The 15,004-nt window shown below is 53.6% G+C and overlaps 6 protein-coding genes across 6 annotated transcripts; 3 read left to right on the top strand and 3 right to left on the bottom strand.

The window, feature by feature from the left end:
- Positions 1-2,710: 2,710 nt before the first annotated feature.
- Positions 2,711-3,253, bottom strand: A1O7_09555 (uncharacterized protein; the record flags this gene model as incomplete). The annotated part of the gene is made up of 3 exons (XM_007763543.1): positions 2,711-2,915; positions 2,971-3,112; positions 3,151-3,253. 3 exons carry the CDS (start codon positions 3,251-3,253, stop codon positions 2,711-2,713), a joined length of 450 nt encoding a protein of 149 aa, XP_007761733.1.
- Positions 3,254-4,278: 1,025 nt separating this feature from the next.
- Positions 4,279-5,041, bottom strand: A1O7_09554 (uncharacterized protein; the record flags this gene model as incomplete). The annotated part of the gene is made up of 2 exons (XM_007763542.1): positions 4,279-4,337; positions 4,375-5,041. The coding sequence occupies 2 exons, from the start codon at positions 5,039-5,041 to the stop codon at positions 4,279-4,281; spliced, it is 726 nt and encodes a 241-aa protein (XP_007761732.1).
- A 2,349-nt stretch (positions 5,042-7,390) lies between these two features.
- Positions 7,391-8,549, top strand: A1O7_09553 (alcohol dehydrogenase; the record flags this gene model as incomplete). The annotated part of the gene is made up of 3 exons (XM_007763541.1): positions 7,391-7,443; positions 7,498-7,663; positions 7,713-8,549. The coding sequence occupies 3 exons, from the start codon at positions 7,391-7,393 to the stop codon at positions 8,547-8,549; spliced, it is 1,056 nt and encodes a 351-aa protein (XP_007761731.1).
- A 922-nt stretch (positions 8,550-9,471) lies between these two features.
- A1O7_09552 (uncharacterized protein) lies at positions 9,472-11,391 on the top strand (the record flags this gene model as incomplete). The annotated part of the gene is made up of 1 exon (XM_007763540.1): positions 9,472-11,391. The coding sequence occupies one exon, from the start codon at positions 9,472-9,474 to the stop codon at positions 11,389-11,391; it is 1,920 nt and encodes a 639-aa protein (XP_007761730.1).
- A 503-nt stretch (positions 11,392-11,894) lies between these two features.
- A1O7_09551 (acetyl-CoA acyltransferase) lies at positions 11,895-13,191 on the bottom strand (the record flags this gene model as incomplete). Its single annotated transcript, XM_007763539.1, has 2 exons — positions 11,895-13,120; positions 13,182-13,191. 2 exons carry the CDS (start codon positions 13,189-13,191, stop codon positions 11,895-11,897), a joined length of 1,236 nt encoding a protein of 411 aa, XP_007761729.1.
- An 832-nt stretch (positions 13,192-14,023) lies between these two features.
- On the top strand, positions 14,024-14,927 carry A1O7_09550 (uncharacterized protein; the record flags this gene model as incomplete). The annotated part of the gene is made up of 2 exons (XM_007763538.1): positions 14,024-14,617; positions 14,769-14,927. The coding sequence occupies 2 exons, from the start codon at positions 14,024-14,026 to the stop codon at positions 14,925-14,927; spliced, it is 753 nt and encodes a 250-aa protein (XP_007761728.1).
- Positions 14,928-15,004: the final 77 nt, after the last annotated feature.

Here is a 15,004-nt window from a genome sequence, read left to right as displayed (position 1 = left end):
GAATCGACGTGCAGATACCAGCGCGTCTCATACTCGCGTTGGAACTGCCACGCCTCGCTCCGAGGATTGCTACCGACTCGAGACCGTTCTCTCGTTTTGCTCCGTCCAGCAGAAACACACCCGTATCTCAACCCGCAAAATGGTTCAAAAGACCTGCAACATCTTCAACACTGATTCTCCCACACCATCCCGTCCCCAGAGCAGCTCTACCCCTTACGGGCACATACAAGGGAATGGTCGCGAAGGCGGCCAAAAATGTTGACATAGGGCTACTGGTGTTGTCCAGGGCATAAAAGGATGGAGACAGCAACAAGCCAGAATTAGACACATCTCCCACAGCTGACGCAACATGCCTTGCAGCAAGATATCAGCAACGGGCCAACGCAAGATCTCGTCCGGCTTTGCCCACGCGAACAACAACCTCCCTTCAGAGATGGAGTGAGGCACATCTGCAAATGGTGCCAGACCACGTCGGCAAGTAACGCCTCATTCGAGCAATGCGAGTGGACCGAGAAAACCGACACCGAGAAGATGGCGAAACCACGGGCCTTCCGATGCAGGAGGAGATACTCGGCTACACGAACTTGCGCGAGATACTGTCGAGGCGTCTTCGTGCCCGTGCCCGGAGGCTCCACCCGGAGGGCATTGCAAGACTTGGCGGCGCCGAGCCGCTGCATCCTGCCCACTACTGTGGCGTGGGAAGAGTAACCGAGATGCGATGCTCGGACTTGTCAGGTATGCGTGGCTCGACTGGCGGAGTGACAGCGTAAGAAGCATAAGGATACAGTCACGATGCCGCGGAAGGCTGATCATGATAGCACATCGATGGACAATGGCAAACACAGCGAACCCTTTTCCTTTACCATTGGTGGGCCCCTCTCCCCCACCACCACTGCTTCAGTGTCAATCCGGAGGCTAGATACCCCTTCGCGGCAGCTCCAACTGCCCGATGAGCCGTAGTACTTTATTGTAGATCCATATCCGAACACGATGGCTACAGAGTAAACTGCGCGCGTGCCCCACACCCACCCCGATTCCAGATTGTTCCCATCGCAGTTGTGCATGCATGTGTGTGTTGTTCCATCTAAACAAGCCCCGCCACCCCAACACACAGGGAAGGGAGAAGGGAGTTCGGGTCCTCGCGTTATCCAAACAACAATAACTTCATATGATTCCGTGTTGGAATACAATGCCGAGTCGAGACCCAATACGAAACTAGAATGCCAGCCTTGCTTACCAGCACCAATTGCCACGCGTCCGATCCATTACTCGAATTTCACTCCTCAGTCCTGCTCCTGCCACCCTACATGTGACACGTGCTTTGCTTCACTTCACCACCCGCCACTCACCCCATTGGGAATATATTTTTCACTCCCCAAATTGATCCCAACAATCCGGACAAAGACATCCGCTTCTTGGCCACGACATATAGTCGTCGGTTCCACAGCTAGGGTCTTCTGGATGAGGGATTGTCTTATAAATTTGGTTTATAGAGCATGGAGTATAGATTTAGATTTCGCCATTACCGGGAAAAAACCATCTCGCAAGAGAAAAAGGTTTTCGTCTCACCTTCAACCCACCGCTGAAGTAAAGTAGTGGTTTGAGGGCAGAGTTTTTTGCTCACACGGCGGCACGGTGGCACCTACTCTTCTTCGGATCCTCATGAATCTCTACCCCTCTTCCTTTCTCTCTTTTCCACTTCCCTCAAGACATGCACTCGACGATGAGAAGAAGACACTATAACCCCCCTCAGGTGTCCTTAAGACGCTTTATTTTCCCTGTTTACTAAATAGATATCACTGTTTCATCTACCACTAATGTTGGGTAGCTGGGGGTGAAGGCAGGATACTCGAGCCTCGAGGTTTTTCATCTCTAGTTTTTGGATGTGAGATGGATGCATCCGAGCAGCTGAATGTTGAGCGTTGATCGGTACAGTGGTCTATACTAAGTAGCGCGTGTCGTTGTTATGGTCCACCTCGTGGGCACTTCCGTTCACTCTCCGATTTCACATTTCCGCGACCAACAAACTTCGGCTTGTAGGGGAGATATTTAGCATTTAGACGTCACATGGCACCGAGAGTCGTAATCCCTTGTCGTGTCGGTACTTACCTTTCGATTGCTGAGCGTAGTGATACCACAGGTACCACTTGCTGGGCGAGCCTACTCATGAGACCTGATTCAGCCTGGTAGCCTACCAGTCCATTTGTTTTGCATGCTGGTACGATTAACACAACGCTGTGTCTGCCATCCCTATCACGCTCAGTGGGAACAATGCTTGTGAGATGGCGAAACGGCACCGATAGAGGCACTACGTACGTCTATCGTCTGGGCACGAGCGTACCGGTGAAGACAGAGGTCAATGGACAAACTCCTTCGTGATGCGGCCCTTGATCCGAGTATCCAGCTTGGGGAGCGAATACTCGGGCATTCAGCTAAAGCAATATGCAAGTTGACTGTGCTGCATGACAAAGGAGCGGTACAGGGTGCGAAAGGGTTTTGAATGCGATCACCAGCATGCAATGCAAGGTTGGTTCCGCCCGCGATTCCTGCCCGCCCTTCACCACAGCCTTACGCGACGCATCCACGAGGCTCGAGCGTTCAGGGGTTTGGAGAACAGTCTCGCACTCCCCGCATGCCAAGAGCGACAGGAATTGCTTCCAGATCATCTTCGGGGCGTCTCCCTGCTTGGCGTTGGCATACATACAACACACTAATTTTCAGAAGAGGTATCCTCACAAGGACCACGATCAATCTCCATTCCTCCTCTGCCATAGTTCCAAAATGGTGCGTCGATGACTGGACCGATGACAAATCTCCTTTCTATCTCGTCTTTCTGTGACTGCAAAGCATCGCCGGCAAGCTCGGCCTTTTCGCAGCCTGGAAAGGCGTCCGTCGCATAGTACAGGTTGCCATAACTATGTGCGTCAGCTGACGTGGGGAGAATCGGCCATTAGTCATGGAGGTACTGACCGTGTGAACGAGATCGACAGTAGCTTCTTCTCAAAAGCCACAACATCGTCCACTATCTTGAGCTTATCATGGATCATCTGGCCATCCCGAACCTCGTGGAGTGGGGTCCCGTCGGCTTCCTCCATCAAGATGTATTCCGACTCTAAAAGGATTATTAGCATTGCCGCTCCAAGCCAGTACCTTGGAGACCGGGACGTTCAGGGTGTTGTGGACCTGCCGAAGAGTAGTGGTTAGCATCCGCGAATAGCTTTCGAAGGCGGCGGGTTGTCCTTACGAAGTCCATGGTTGCAACTTCGGAAGCGGTGGTCGTGAATGGCGTCCAGCGTTGGAATGCGGTATTCGTGCAATGATCACTTGACCATCATCCGTCACGAGGCGGAAGACTTTGTTGAAACCGCCTTCAGCAAGCTTGATCATAGACACGCGAGCACGGGATCCAACCGTTTTGGCGGCGATGTTTTTGAGCTCCGGTATGTTGAAGCGTTTGTACCGGTCTCGTAGCTGCTTTTCTTCGTCTCAGATGCAGCGTCCACCAGAGTAACGGAAGAAGTCCTCGTTCTGCGCGTCCCCACGAGAGGACTTTTTGGGGACGTCATGCAACAGCCGAGTTCGCCGTGACCGAACCTGCATTCACAGCAGGTTGGGTCTGAACGAAAAAGGAACGGGATTACAACACCGCCGAAGAACGAGGTGAATCTGGAACATAGCTTCGATTCAGCCAGTTCACATGATGACTAAGTCGTGCGCAAGCGAAGCCGTACATTAAACGACCAGCACAATTGAAGTGAGCTTGAAGTAAAGCAATAACGAGCATTGCACAAAGACAACGACTGAGCAGCCGTTTCACCAATCAAAGATCCCAAAGAAATCCACTAAATCGCGAATCGTGCAGGCTAGCGCGCCGGTAGAGTAAACCAACAGCCAACCAAAGCCGCTCGTCTTGTTACTCCTTCGCCGAGACTGTCCACAAGGGTAGAAGCATAGAGCATCTGTAAATAAGGCCACGAGGCACGAAGAGCCGCGCAATAGGCAGTCACAATCGAAAGTTAGTTTATATTGATCACCTCCGATACTGATGGTAAGATGCGACTGAAGACCGCGCGATTTAATGAATCCGCCGAGGGTATTGAATCAGGAAAGTGTATTCTCGTAGAATTGCAGATCCCGACGCATGAGACGTGCCTCTCATGTGCTTCCAAGACGTATACCAGATATCACACCGGACACTCGCCATAATGGTTACCCAGTTAACCTGCGGTCTCGAAACTCATACCGCCGCCCCTTCCAGAAGCCCCCGCCTCAACCTCACTAGCAAAACACGAAAGCGCTGCCACGCTCGCTCCTGAAGGGCTTGATGCATTTCAGTTCTGGCAGACAGATCGTGACTTGCCCACTTAGACTCACCAAGCTCGCCAATGTAACGAGCCATGGAAGTCTTGACGAACACCCAAAACACAATGGCCCATTTCAATGTATTACCAGCCCTATCGAACTCGGCAGACGCCAGCAGCGGATCATTCGCAACACCCAGGCTGACAGCGAGTTGTCGAATAACCTCATCGATGTCATATTTGCTGGCAGTGGCGACGTTGGTGCAGGACTGAATGGTATGACAGAAGTCACTGAAGATCTCCGCCCTGTGCTTGCTCTCTGCCCCATCTGCGTCTTTCTTTCCCCTTCCAGTATGGGAACAAAGGCGAGGATGCGGGTCGTATTGCACTTGTTGCGTCGTCTCTAGAGCTTGCAGTCTCTCTGCATAGGGCATCCCTGATATGGTGGTGAACCTTCCACAGCTGTGGGGTCCTGTTCGAGGGCAAGTGCAGTACGTTGCATTCTTGTCTGGGGTCTTTGCTGCCGCCGGCGCCGGCACCCATGTCGCTGCAGGGAATAGTGCTTTCATAATGACCCGTATTTCAAATGCCGGGAGGTCGAAACTTTGTGGTTGTGTTAGTACCTCCGCCGTGGGTTTCGGAATGGCTGGAGCTCCTATCGCGAGCGAGGGAGGGGGTTTCGAACTTGCCGGAGCAACTGCCAACACCGCCGGTCTGACCTGAGAAACTCCTGGGGTCATGTTCGATGCCGTTGCTTGCAGCTTTGGAGCCGCTGGTGCCGATTTCGATGTTGCTGCTGCCAGGTCTGAAAGTACGGATGGGTAGGAAGCTGATTTTGATGATGGCCACGATTGTGGTAGTATGGACTTTGGTCTTGGGGCTTGCTGTAGCTTCGGTGCTGGTCCTTGGAACCTCATTCGTTTGGCCGGATTTGTTGCAATAGCATCATCAATTCGCGATGGGGACTGCGAGCTATCCTCATCAAGAGGACGCTTATTAGCAGACTTTGTCGGTTGTTGCCAACACATCCCGAGGATGCTTTTCAAAGTCAAGAAGTGGCCAAGGTCCATTCCCAAGCCTTCCTCTAGCAACACCATAGTGGCATGGTATTGCTTCTCCGCACCTGGAGAGGACCAAACTTCGAATAGAGCGTAGTAATCGTTTGGTGACACGGTGACCCTGCCGAGCTGGTTCCTCAGAGATTCAGGGTCCTCGAGAAAGGTGAAACAGAGGTCTCCATAGCACTGACAGAGATGATCTGGTGCAAGCATTAGTTACAAACTTGCGTAAGGTCAGCTTCTGCAGAAATACCTCGTTTTCTCTGCCACTTGCTTCGTTCATCGCAGGTATCCCAACCAGAGGGCTTTGCCATCCTAAACACCAAAGTCTTGCCAATTTCCACCCGTGGCGTATTGTCACCCGACTCTGATGCCATAGATCGCTCAGAGGTGCTTTCCCCTTGACGATCAACTTCGTCTTGCCACTGATACCCCGGAGGCATTATTTCGATGAATGAGGACGTTTTCGATAGGTAGCTCTCTTGGACGCGTTGTCGATGTTTGGTCTGCATTGCGGATCGGATCTGCTGTGGGCCGAGTGGATGCATGGGAGAGCACGCAGTACAAAATAAAACGAAGAATTAATACTTTCCAGTCCCTTCGCGCACTGCTTCACGGGGTGACGCCGCACGTGACAAAGAGGGGGTGTCGTCACTCGCAGGTAGTGCACCAGTATTGTGAATAGACGTCGTGTATATGAACACGCTGATTGAGGCTTGAATAGGCACCAGTAGGAGCTCCTTGTACGACAACGAAAAGCTGCCCGCATAAACATGGATTTTGTTGCTTCTGCCACAAGACGGGGTGGGCTTGATGGTCAGCCGTGCGTTTGCATGGATCCGATGCTCCCAAGGACATATATGTAGATGCGAGGCACATTGCCCGTCAAGTGCGCGGCGATCGTTCTCGACTATCTCTGTCGCCAAGTGACAAAAGCTTGAAGTCGACGTAAGAGCAGCCAGATTCTGCGTCCGTTCGATGTTTCCACATATTGAACGGCTTGGACCTGCTTGTGCTGCTCGCACTGGCCGAAGAGGAAGGAAGGTGCCATCAACGCGACTGGACCGGCTGCAGCAATATTAGATGGCAATACTGCCCTCGTCACCACGTCCTCCCTCTTTCAGTGCAGGCTTGGCATTCATTAAACATAAAAAGCATCAAAAAGGGAAAAAGCGTCCAATGTCCATATCGCAGGCGGTTAGCTGAATGGTTGCTCTTGGTGTGGGAGACGTGCAACAATGGCCTGCTCACTGGGCTCGATAGCTAGAATGATGCGCATGAAGGGTAATCCTCACGCTATTGTTCTTTCTATTTGAGACATTCGTAGATGCCATGATGACAAGTTTCAACAAAGCTGAACAAAGAGCACGCCGGACATGACATCTCCCTCTGTCCGCAAACAGGTGACAGACTTGGTTGATAAAGAGTGAAACCCACTGTTCAATGTATCTCGGTGTCATGTACTTATGTGTCTGCGCAGAGATGGAAGGGAACCTGAAGTTACCATTTTAGTAAGACGGCCGAAAATGTGCTTTCGGCCGACCGCACCTGCACGTGATCTGGTTGACGGAGGACACGTGTAGTCGGCATCTAGGTCACGCCGACTCCTTGCAGATTAGAGATGGGCATCGGAGTTACAGCCACCTGAAACGGACGACTCGTCGGCGATAATGCTAAGCCTTCGTCGTTGTTGTTAGCTCCGTCCTGTGAGTTGGTACCTGGCATCAGGACCAGAAAACGGAAAGCCTAATTACTGGATGCACCCTTTTGCTGCAGAAGTACGGCGTATTCGATGACTATCGCAGATAGATTGTCCACCAGGTTCCGTGCTACAGGCTGCCTCCTAGGTCCAGGGCCTCTGAGCGGGGCTCGTCCTGCAGCAGGGATCCTGAGGGCGAAGTATAAAAAGATGGCCGCACCTCGTACCATCAATCAGAGCCACCGGCACGGTAGTTTACCACATTCTTTGCCGACGCAGCATCAGTCCAACGAGACCCGACCATCTCAGTTGACTCGACTCGAGTTACGGAGATGGAGTACAAGAGCCTTGGTAACAGCGGCTTGAAGATATCCAAGGTCATCCTGTATGTGACACTTCTCGTGGCTGGATTGTGAGACGCTGATGCATCTCAAAACAGTGGCTGTATGGGCTATGGTACTCCAGAATGGGAAGGCTGGGTGCTTGATGAAGAGGCCTCTCTACCACTTCTGGAGTATGCCTACAAGAGCGGCATACGGACATGGGACACAGCAGATGCATACGCAAGTTCCCATTTTTCTCCGACAAACCATCCCCGTTGTGCAGTTTGTCGTCATACAACCATATCTGTCCAAGCTAACAAAGAGCCTGCAGAGCCATGGCCGCTCAGAGGAGATCATAGGCAAGGCAATCAAGAAATACCAGATCCCACGGGAACGACTAGTCATCCTCACTAAATGCTTCTTTGGTGTAACCCCACACAAAATGGCAAACACTTGGGTTTACAACAATGACGGCGAGGAATTGAACCAAGTCGGACTCAGTCGTAAGCACATCATTGACGCCGTCGACAAAAGTGTTGCTCGATTGGGAACCTATATCGATGTTCTCCAGATCCACCGACTCGATCAGACGGTGCCTCGCGAGGAGATCATGAGAGCTTTGAACGATGTCGTTGAATCGGGAAAGGTGCGGTACATCGGCGCTTCTAGCATGGCTGCATGGGAGTTCCAGGGGCTGCAGAACGTCGCAGAAAAGCACGGATGGCACAAATTCATCTCCATGCAGAACTATCACAATCTGCTGTACCGTGAAGAAGAGAACGAAATGATCCCCTATTGCAACCATACCGGTGTTGGTGTCATCCCCTGGTCTTCAGTTGCGAGAGGTGCTCTAACACGGCCTTGGGATGACCGATCAAGCAGCCGGGAGCAGACCGATGGTGGACTCAAGCACATGGTGCGTTCGGCAGACGACAAGGCCGACCGGGAAGTTGTGGGACGGGTCGAGGAAGTAGCCAAGAAGCTGAAGAAAAGCATGGCTCAAGTCGCCATCGCTTGGAGTCTCAGCAAGGGTGTCAATCCTATCGTGGGTATGAACAAGATGGAACGCATGGACGAGGCTCTTGAGGCCAGCAAGATGAAGCTGAGCGAGAAGGATATCAAATTTCTAGAAGAGCCATATCTCCCAAAGAAAAGGCAGGGCTACTGATCACCAAACAGGAGACAGATTCCTACCCTCAGCCGTGGTATTGTAGAGAGATTGCCTCCAGCCATCATCACACAAAGGGCCTTTGGGATGATGACCTTGACCTGGACAGTCTGAGAGCTATGTGGATTTCATTCCGTACTCCAAGTGAATGTGGCAATCTGGGGATCGAAGTGACTTCACAACGACCAGATGACACCAACCTCACTCTCACTTCACCTTCAGTTCTTGTTGCTTCACCGCGGCGTGGTGGCGATTTCTGCGCACAAAAGCAAACCACGCCGCGCCTTGTCATTGCCTATACACTGTCCCTTCAACCTCTTCCCTTTCAACCTTTCGACGTTTCAAACTCCTCGTATCGTCGTTACAATTCCTTCTCTACCACTGGTTCCCATCACAAAAGGGGCGCGACTGCCGCATACAGTCGTGTTCACATCAGTAAGATCACGTTCCCGCGTGGATCTTGTTCCTTGCCTGACCAGTTCAAGAACCATCTCCGCTGGTGGCTTCCACCTCACAGCGAATAGCAGTGGGGGTAACAGACCGTGTTGATTCTTGTAAGCATGATCTTATGATTTCCGTCGGGATCGGTGACTGACAAGACTCAGATCGACCTCACCTCGCACCTTCCACTTAGCCATAGTCTCACTACCGCAAAGACAACGCAGTCGGAGCTACAGCATATCGACCATGTCTAACATCACTTATCCTAACTCCCATTCCAGCGACGATGGCGACTTCTTCGACAGTGAGTCCATGATGAGCGACTGGCTTGCCGTTCAGGCTCGAGACCGCTTAGATGAACGCAAGAGAGTCGCGGCTGCGTCAGGTGTAAGTTTTGAATTCCACAAACCACTTGGTAACGTAACAGTGGTACGCACGCAGTCTAACACGTATCCGCCAGGGTCTCAACACGTATCTCAAGATGCGCGACTCTGTCAAGCTCCACAATCGCAAGACTGCCAAAGGCGCTGCACGCGGCGGTCGAATGTGGCCGGGAAAGACCAAGCCGTTGAAGTCAGTCACTTCGAACAAAATTCACGCAGCGGTGTTCCCGCACATGCGTGTTCCAATTCATATGCGCAAGCAGCAAACCAAGAAAGGACACCCTGGCTATGGATCCATCACTTCCAACCTACGTACTGAGGATGTGCCTGTCATGCAAGTTCAATGTCCCATGCCTGGCGGCACTTCGGTCACGGTGCAGACTGATCCGGTTGAAAAGATCACCTGGGGCCCAATCTCCCGCGTCGAAGCTAGTGGCCATGCAAAAGACCTGGTCAAAGAATTGCGCAAGGCTGTCAAGGCTGCGGAGAAAGACAAGGCCAAAGCTGAAGACAACAAGGACAATGGGAGTGAGTCTGACGGAGAAGCGACAAGCAAACCTACCAAGTTGCCTAAGAAGAACGAGTCGACGATTGAGGTCAAGCATGACGACAAGCCTACTGGTGAAGGTGAAATCACAGAGCATGGTGTCACGCCTGAGACTGCGTCCATTGCCGACACTGACGTTACCAACAACAGCATGGCTGTTCCTACTCGTTGTGGATTCCGAGCCCCTCCAGTAACCCCTGGAGAACATGTTGTTCTCGGATCTCCATCTACTGAAGCTGCCTTATCCATGCCGACTCTCCCCATGATGCACCATATTGCAGATACCAAGTTGGTTGAACACTTTCGCCTGCAGCACGCCAAGAACCCGGAGGCTTTTGAGGAAGAAACTTCGGCAATCAGACAAGGGCTCATTGATGCGAAAGTCAATCGAGGCGGAATTCCCATCTTGCTGAGAGAAGAGTACACGGTCGAGTTGGCAAGCCGCGAAGGTGCAGAGATTGCTGAGAAATGGGCGAAAGGCCAGGCCAAGAGCTGGGAGCATCCTAGTCTGCGCAGTCGTGGCAACAGTCTCAAGAGCCAGCCCAGTTCTGGCAGCTTGAAGGCGCGTGTCGGCGATGTTGAAGGCACTGCACCCAACCCCAGCGCTGTGAAGAAGGAAAATCGCGATTGGCGGTTCGTCGTCTGTCCTGCGCCACACCCTTCTCCAGCTTCAACTTTGCCAGAAACAGAACACGACATGGCAGGTCCGACATTGGAACTCCCGCCTCCAATCCTGGAGCACGAACCGTCTAAAGACAAGCTCAGCACTGAAGACGGCAAGCCGTCTACCAGCAAGAGCGACTCAAAGCCTAAAGAAACCATCAAAGAAATCAAGAAGGCATTGTCTCGCCTCAATGTCGCTGACAACGTCTCCAAGATCACGACCTACGGTACTGTCCGCCACCAGTCTTCTGTCAAGCGCGAAGTCGGCGATCACGGCGAGAAGCGCACCGTGAAGACATGGATCGAAATCACCGAAGTGTATGAGGTGCCGAAACCACAGACACTGACTGTCAAGGACATTGTTGCGGCGGTGGAACAGGAAGCCAGAGACATGCATGTGGGTAAGGGCGAACCGGAGCGTCATGACCGCGGCGATGAGGGTGAGAGCGACAACGACCTTGGCGAGAAAGATACCGCGAGCATGAAGAAGGAGAAGAAAGGGAAGACGAAGACTTCCAGCGACGAATCGTCAGGCTCTCCCTCGGATACCTCTTCTTCCTCCGACAGCTTCCAGTCCGATGGCGCGTCTGACCAAGAGTCTGACGACGGTGTGGGTAACAATGTCTACCACGATCCCAACGAGGCCGGTGTCGCGGCTGTGTTTCGCTCCCTTTGCCGCCTTGGAGAAGATCTCGACGCTGGAAATCTTGCACGCATCTCCAATGACTTCGGTGCATTGATTGCTGGATTGCAAGGCGAGGGAAGTTTCAACATTACTATGGATGGTGCAGGGCTGCACGCATGGTGATCGAGTGGACAAGGCAATTGTGTGGCGATGAAATAGCCGCGAGCAAGAAGTGTGAGGTGAATGTGAGCTGAGGTAGGCACGAGCAACAAGTTGAGGTGAAGTTGAGCCGGGACACGTGGCGATTGGACATGACATGAGAACACATGAACTGGAGATCCAGGACGCCATGAGTGTGTGCAAAGGGCTGTTGAGCGAGATAGTGCTGGGATGTGCCTAATACGCGACCAAGAACAAGAGGCTCATTAGCAGCTGACCTGAAATGCAGAAGCTTTCGACAACAGACTCTTTGGTCTTGGACCTGCATCGCGGCGCGATTTCCACCTGCAGAAGGGTTGCAGCCGGACTCTACACAGCGCTCGACGCTTTGATGCCGAGTCTCAGTCGCATGTTTGCTAGTCTACTCAGCTACTCAGCTACCCAGACTGCAGCCATACCCCTGTTCGACGACAGTATTAGCGTAGGTCCTCTTCCAAGGGACACAATAGAGAGAATGAAAAGTCCACTTACATGCCAGTTCCAACGCACATACTCGTGACTCCAATCTTTTTACCTGTCCTCCTCAACTCGGTGAACAAGGTACTCACCTGCCTAGCGCCAGTGCAGCCAAGAGGATGTCCAAAAGCGATAGCACCGCCCTTGGGATTGACCTTTTCGAACGGGATGCCCAGCTCCTTGACACACCACACGCACTGGCTTGCGAACGCCTCGTTGATTTCAAAGATGTCGACATCGTCCTTGGAGATGCCGGCCTTTTCCAGCGCAACGGGGATGGCCTTCCAGGGCCCGATGCCCATAAGGAGCGGGTCCACGCCCACGACGGACGCGACCACATACTTCCCCAGGATCGGCTGGCCCAGCCGCTCGGCGGTGCTGCGCTTCATCAACAGCACCGCCGCCGCGCCGTCGGACACCTGGCTGGCGTTGCCGGCGTGGATGGACCCGTCCTTTGCGAACGCGGGGCGGATCTTGCCCAGCGACTCGGCCGTCATGCCTGGCCTGACGCCGTCGTCCGCGCTGACCGTGACCGTCTTTTCCTCCTCGGTCTTGGGGTCCGTGTACTTGACCGTGATGGGCACGATCTCGTGCTCGAACAGCCCGGCCTTTTGTGCCCGTTCGGCCTTTTGGAACGAACTGGCCGCAAAGGCGTCCTGCTCTTTCCGAGATACGCTGCGGTCCTTGGCCATCTGCTCCGAGAGCACGCCCATGGGCACCTTGCAGTTCGCGGCCTGCATGTGGTTCTCCAGCAGGTCCGAGAACTCGGTCACCGCCCCTGGCCCGTACTGGGTCGACATGCTCTCGACGCCGCTGCCGATGCCGATCTCGATCATGCCCGTGCGGATCGCGTTGGCGATGTCCACGCACGCCTGGAGCCCGGAGGAGCATTGTCTGTTCAGCGACCGCACCGCCGTGGATGTAGGGAACCCCGCGACCAGTGCCGCGGCGCGGTATTCTGTTGCTCCGCCGCCCGGGGCGAGTACGCAGCCTGTAGCAATATCTTCGACGAGGGCCGGGTCGATCCCGGAGCGGGAAATCAGGGCCTTGAATGTGTGTGCGAGGAGGTCTGCGGCGGCGGTGTCCTTGAGCGGGCCGCGGCCGCCTTTGGTAAAGGGCGTGCGCAGGGCGCAGGTGACGACGACATCGTCGGGCGACTTGGAGAGGATGGACTTGGATTTGCTTTGTTGACTCGAGCCATTGACCTGGCTGGATACTTGGGAGAGGCGGGCTTGTGCTGCGAGGCGGGCAAATGAGTGATTTTCACATGTCAGTCAAGGAAGGGTAGGTGTGCTTACCTGAAGACATTATGAACGGAGAAGCTGTGGTAGTGCGTCACAGAAGGTGGAGGGTAGACAGAGAAGGAAGGGATCTAGGAGGACGGTAGCAGCGGAAGCAGAGGGAGAGAAAGGAATTGAATTGATTGTGGTTTGTGATCACCGGTCACCTGGGTTGAAAGTCAAGTGGTTACTAAGTATGTTATGGCAGCCATGTTTCTCATGTGCATAATCCATGGATGCATGACATGCGCGCTGCGACGTGATGCCGAGGCATGTGCAATGTTGCAGCGCAACAGGCGAATGAAGTCATTGTATTGTGGGTAAACTCGGTCACCGTACGTGGTATCAGCCTCGTTTTACTCCGTGCAGGCAGGGGTTTGGCGTGAGGTGAGATGTTCAATAAGCGGAGATACGGAGTACTCGTAGATGGACCACATGTGAAGATGGAAGTCGAAGTGGAAAAGAAGTGAATACGCTCGCTACAGTCCTCGTACTGCTTCTAGTGTTCAACGTGCTAACGCAGCTCGAGCTAGATCAAATCCACGACCTAACCTAAATGCCTTGGTAACCTCAGATGACACTACCTACCCTAAGTAACACTCACTGTTTGCGGCTCAACTGCTACTCGAGACTGGCACCATTGGGTGGTTCTCACGTGACTGGCAATCTGACGGAGAAAACCATTCTTCCATTGCCGTGCGTAGGCGACTGTTCCTGCACTCCGTATGAGGTACGGACTATGTGCGTGCATTGATTTTCAACATCGAAGCTCAACCACCTCTCCCACCAGCTACTGTATACACAGTACCGCTCATTCCACTGGCACTGGCACTGTCACTGATCAACCAATACTTTCGACAATGGCAGTCCCGACCAGAGCATCCCGCGCCCTGACCTTCATGCGCGACTGCCGCTCTCGAACTCAACGGTATGCCTCAACCGAAGCAACACCCTCCCCGTCGCCGTACGCACCCTCAAACTTCACCCGCCAAACAACACCAGCAGCACCCTCGTCCGCATTCGACCCCGTCGACGACTCGTCCAGTCTCTCGGCTTCTGCCGCCTCGACAACCAGACCCCCCTACGCACACCCCATCTCGCGCCCACCCCCTCCCTCAGAGATCCCCGGCACCCGCCTCACCTTCACGTCGTGGGCGCTCTCGCTCGTCGGCATCGCCCCCAAACCATCCGCGACGTACACGCCCGCGCCCTTCCGGGTGACCAACAACCCGTACCGCGCGCGCAAGCGGTGGCCGCCGGATTTCCGCACCCTCGACCCGAAGCAGCAGTTCCATTATGAAAAGACGTACCGCCGGCGGGCGGCGCTCAAGTGGGCGCGGCCCAGGTGGAACAAGGGCGTCAAGCTCGTGCAGCAGACGTTGATCACGTTCACGATCATATATTTTGTGTTCATTTGCGAGCCGGGGCATGGGATGGGCACGCCGTTTGATGGGGTGAGTTATACACGTTTTGCTGCTTTGCCTTGCCTTGCCTTTTCTTGGTCCTTTGGCCGTCTGGTTTTTTTGGTCCGAGATTACTCTCCCTCCCATTCCTTGTTTTTGAGGCCATGAGTTCGTCAATTGCTGACTTGACGCCCGCTTTTAGTTCCGCGTGTGGTTCTTCGACAAGTTGGGCAGATTGGGTCAGTTGCCAGAATCGACGAGGGAGGAGGCGGAGAAGTTGAGTGATGAGGCGAGGCAGAAGATGAGGAGACAGGCGAACTCAGCGCCCCAAGCGACGAATTCGCCGGTTGCTGGCTCATGATGTATATCTTGGGGCGTGTCAAGTTGTCCAGCTATGTATACCGGCTGTCCACTACTGATCGCCCATATTTACAGACC

Source organism: Cladophialophora yegresii (assembly GCF_000585515.1).
Source record: "Cladophialophora yegresii CBS 114405 chromosome Unknown aczIN-supercont1.7, whole genome shotgun sequence".
Classification (NCBI taxonomy): Eukaryota; Fungi; Ascomycota; class Eurotiomycetes; order Chaetothyriales; family Herpotrichiellaceae; genus Cladophialophora; species Cladophialophora yegresii.
This window is presented reverse-complemented; position numbering and strand designations above follow the sequence as displayed.